The sequence below is a fragment of the Aplysia californica genome, unplaced genomic scaffold (genome assembly GCF_000002075.1).
Source record: "Aplysia californica isolate F4 #8 unplaced genomic scaffold, AplCal3.0 scaffold00722, whole genome shotgun sequence".
In the NCBI taxonomy this organism is placed as follows: domain Eukaryota; kingdom Metazoa; phylum Mollusca; class Gastropoda; order Aplysiida; family Aplysiidae; genus Aplysia; species Aplysia californica.
This window is the reverse complement of record NW_004797992.1, coordinates 360,758-365,757: the sequence shown is the minus strand read 5'-3', so window position 1 is coordinate 365,757 and position 5,000 is coordinate 360,758. Positions and strand designations below refer to the sequence as shown.

The 5,000-nt window shown below is 38.7% G+C and overlaps 1 protein-coding gene across 1 annotated transcript in view; it reads right to left on the bottom strand.

The window, feature by feature from the left end:
- Positions 1–5,000, bottom strand: part of LOC101864557 (cadherin EGF LAG seven-pass G-type receptor 2) — a gene marked incomplete in the record, with an annotated part of 79,342 nt that overhangs the window by 21,288 nt on the left and 53,054 nt on the right. The window contains 1 exon segment of the mRNA XM_013088317.2: positions 1,742–1,836. Coding sequence (XP_012943771.1) covers positions 1,742–1,836 — 95 coding nt within the window.

Genomic DNA, 5,000 nt, shown 5'->3' with positions numbered 1-5,000 from the left:
TTTGATAGACGTTATCTGCCCCAAAGGACTCATTATCATCATCATCGTCGTCAAAGACAACAACATCAAAAGCAACAGCAGCAATAGCAACAAAAACACCAACAAAAACACCCCCCCCCACCACCACCACTATCAACAACAACAACAACAACAACAACAGCAACTACAACAACAACAACAACAGCAGCAACTACAACAACAACAACAACAACAACAGCAGCAACTACAACAACAATAACAACAACAACAACTACAACAACAACAACAACAACAACAACAGCAGCAGCAACTACAACAACAACAACAACAACAACAACAGTAGCAACTACAACAACAACAACAACAACAGCAGCAACTACAACAACAACAACAATAACAATATAAAAAATGAATTAAAGCCCTGATCGCTAGACACTGTAGATTGAAGGGTGAACGTGACCACGCACATAAATTTGGGCGATCACTTAATAAAGAGATCATTTGGTCGCTTTTAAACACAACTAGGCTATCCCGAAAAACGCTGTTTCAAGAAAATCGAAGGTAAAGTTTTTACCCCTTGTTCAGTTTCTTTAAAAGACATGGAGTGTTTTCTCTATAACTAAAAAATTATACACACCAAGGCTACCGGACTTGTAATCCTGAGATTGCAAGTTTGGGAGTTCGAGCCTGAGCTCGGTCCGACGTTGTGTCCTTGGGAAAGGCACTTTACACGAATTTCCCATTTGGCTCGGTCCTTTCGGAGATGGACTTTAAACTCGGAGGCCCCGCCTCTTAAACGTTGATAGGGGCGTTTAACCTATACCATTTCACCAGTGTTTCAGAGCCAAATGGGAAATTCGCGTAAAGTGCCTTTCCCAAGAACACAACGTCGAGGACCGACATGAGACTCGAACCCCCGAACCCGCAATCTCACGACTACGAGTCCGGTAGCCTAACCACTAGGCCGCCGACGCCACTCCTCAGTGAGTTGATCAACTCCGGTCTTACTATCAATAATCATCCTACATGACCTGTTGGAAAAACAGACACGCTCGACTTAAAATGAGTAACGGCACGGTGGAATCAGGCGCTCTTCAGTTTTTGAACATATTATTGTAATCAAGTTAATTGTAAGTTTATTAAGCTTGGTTATTCGCTTACCTGGGATGAAAAAATGTCCATCATCCTTGAATGGAGGTTGAAATATTTGCGGTTGAATGGAAGGGGTTTTCTGATGTCGGAAGTTAACTAAGCGAGAAAATGGCCGTCAAAGACTGGCGAGGTCCAAAGCTTGTGCGCCATTGAAAACTAAATTTCTTTTTTTGTGCGCATTTGATCAACTTTTGCAGCAAAATAACATACAAAAATATGTTTTAAAGACACATAAAAGGTGTTTAGTCTCTCTCTCTCTCCCCCCCCCCCTCTCTCTCTCTCTCTCTCTCTCTCTCTCTCTCTCTCTCTCTCTCTCTCCCCCCTCTCCCTCTCTCCCTCTCTCTTTCTCTCTCTTTCTCTCTCTCTCCCCCCCATCCCCCTGATATATATGTATATATATATATATATATATATATATATATATATATATATATATATATATATATATATATATATATATATATATGTACATTTTTAAAACATTATTTCAATTGCCCTGTTGGTGGAAAAATTATGCCGGTTTCTTCAATTTCATTATTTTGACGAGCGCCTGATTTCACTATGATGCCAGAAAATGCCATGTGGTGCCACAGTGCCTGTTGTCACGTACCTGCACCAGCAGATAGACCTGGTCGGACAGCGGTCTGCTGATTAAGGTGACCACTCCCGTGTTTGGATCAATCTCCAAGATATCTCCGTCTTGACCTGGGCGATACACAACCATGACATATAATAATTATAATCAAATAGTCACAATAGAAGAGTATTGAACTTTTGCACAGGAAGTCAATCTCCTTTTTTAGTTTTAGTAGAGGTTTTATGGCGCTCGCAACTGCATACGGTCATATGAGCGCCAGAAGATTAGAGCTGTTACAAGAGAGTAACAAACATAAAAAAAGATGAAGGGGAGATAAGGACGATAGATGTTTGATAGGAAAGAAGGAGCAAACCACACCAGAGCACCCGCCAACCACCTACAGTCCATCTCCGTGCGTTTGAACTGGCCATGCTCAATGTAAAAAAAGTAGTCCAACATTGTTTTAAAAAAAATATGTATGTACAAAACAAAAATGGAAAAAAGACATACAACTGTAAAACACTTGGAGATCTGTACAAACTCACGTAAAAAAACCCATTCACTTACTCGTAAGTACACAGTAATATAAAATATTATCGAGATGTGAAACCGATAATAATAATAATAATAGTATCACGCTGACCGGGTACATAGCAGCATAAGTAGCCCAACATTGACACACTCTGTGTGTGTGTGTGTGTGTGTGTGGGGGGGGGGGGGGGGGTTAAAACTATATTCTAGAGGGAAGAGAACATGTAACATGAGGGAAATATTTCTTCATTCTTTTGAGGTTTGTGGGAGTGGATTGTTTTTTGTTTTTGTTTTTGTTGTTTTGTTTTGTCTTTTGTTGTTTACCTTTTCTATTTGAAGGCAATACAAGAAGCACTGTGGGAGAGGACATAATTATGAGAATATCAAGCTTTCACTTCTTAATTTTAAAGTCAAAGGCAAAAGGATTGCAACTGATAAATTGTGACTTTTCCTACTCCCTTCCCCTTCCCAGTACACATCTGTCAACAATCAAGCAAGAATATTATCCAACGACAAGACATCATACTTCCAGCTCAATTGGTCGCTTTTAAGCACAAGGGGGCTATCCCGAAAAATGCTGTCTCGGGAAAATAGAAGGTAAAGTGTTTGCCCCTTGTTCAGTTTCTTTAAAATACAAGGAGAGTTTTCTCTATAACCAAACAAATATACACGCAAATGACACCAAACATCTACAGGTAGGGCAATGCCCAAACCCGCTTGTCCTTAAAAGCGACCAATTTTCGAACGATCTAGCTTGAAATGTTGCTTTATTGTTATTGCAAAACACAGTTCCTGCTATTGATTACTTAAATTTGTGATTCCTTCTTTTGGATCCCCCCCTCCCCCCCCCCGCACGTTCTTTTCCCCTAGACATTATATCAACTGCTCAATATAATACCCCGTGATACGTCCCTTTCCAAAACACCGTATGGCGGAAGCTTACACATTATGATATATGTGAGGCAGCGTGGTGGTATCAGGCTCTCGTCAGTTTTGGGGCATGTAGAGTTATTGTCATCATCTTAAAGCTTGTTCACTTGTCTTTATTTAGGATGAAAAAATGTCCATTTATCTTGAATACAACTCGAAATATTTGCCAAAGAAGGAGATGGGGGTCACTTGTTTTCAGGGGTAAAATTAGTGAGAAAACGGCCGTCAAAGATTAGTTATTTCCTTCGCTTAAGAGTCCGTGGTTACTGAAAATTTACATTTTTTGAGACTTTAATCATCGTTTTTCAGAAAAAATCCACACTCAAATGAGTTCTTTAATGGGCATAAAAGGTGTTGAGCCAAAAAACAAAAATTTGATAAAAATTCACAAACCTGCGGAAAAATGCAAAATTTCGTCACTTTGACTATTTTGACGAGAGCCTGATTCCACCACGCTGCCTCACATATATGTCACGACCTGATGGAATCAGACGTTCGTCAATTTTGGTGCATGTGTAGTTTTGGGTTTCGTCTTAAAGCCTGTCCATTTACCCTGCTTTCGATGCAAAAAAAATATATTTATCTTCGAGATATATATATATATATATATATATAATATATATATATATATATATATATATATATGGCTCTTTTCATCTATGCAGACGGTCAATTTAGCTTAAGATGGTGTCAAGGTTTTCTTCATGCAGCTTCTTTCATGGTTAATTCTTCCTATGTTTGAAGCGCAGATTCTGTCGCAGTGCTTGCATGTCAGTGACGTGGATCGAATCTCTGTATTTCCGCTGTTTTCCTTTCGTCGTTGGCGCTTCTCAGCCTGGTTGTTTCTAAGGCTGCTCTCTATCATTATCTTCAATACAAGTCAAGATATTGGCTATTGAAGGAGGTGGGGATAGCCTGGTTTCAGAGGTAAAATTAGCGAGAAGAAGATCACCAAAGTTTAGTTGTTTCCTTTGCTTGAGAGCCCGTTGGAACTGAAATGTTTTTTATCTTCCAAACCTTTAGTCAACGTTTTTCAGTAAAAGCCACACAGAAATGTATTTTTAATGGACATGAACGGTGTAGAGAGAAAAACAAACCCCCCAAAAATTGATAAAAATTCCCAAACCTGCGGAAAAATATCAGTTTCTTCATTTTCATTATTTTGACGAGCGCCTGATTTCACCACGCTGCCTCACATATTATTCAACACTGAGGAGTAGTTCTATTTGTCAGAAACGCTGGCTTGCTTTTCTCAGCAGAGAATATTCACTGTTAGTCTATCTCTTTAGCATACAATGAAAAAAAAAGAAGAAACATTTGTAATACGGCACAGTTAGGTTGGAGGAAATAAACGGTGCTGTTGATACGTGTAAAGACACATGTGTGCCAAAGCTAAGCATGCATGTTTCGGAGCAGTACACCCCAGCCATAGCAAATTGATACAAGTATATGAAAGTACCTGAAATAAGATTTTGAAAAACAAATTTTAATAAAGGGCTGCAAAGGGGGTAACATTAGCAGTAAAAAATAATGCAGTTAGAAAAATAAACAAAAATAGGAATAGTTTCTACATCATAGTTTTGCATATCATTGTAGAAAGCAGAGATTTTCCAGCTGAAATCAGAATTACCACAGCAAGATAGTTCTTGAAAGCGTCAAAATAAGAGTTGCAAAAAAATGTTATGCTTTTAGAAAAAAAAATGTTAACATTACAAAAAGAAAAAGAACCATGAAATTGTACAATAGGGTACAATCCTGAAACCCTTTTGGACACCTTAAACGACATCTGATTCAACGATTTGACGAATCAATTGAATGTGGAGCCACTACT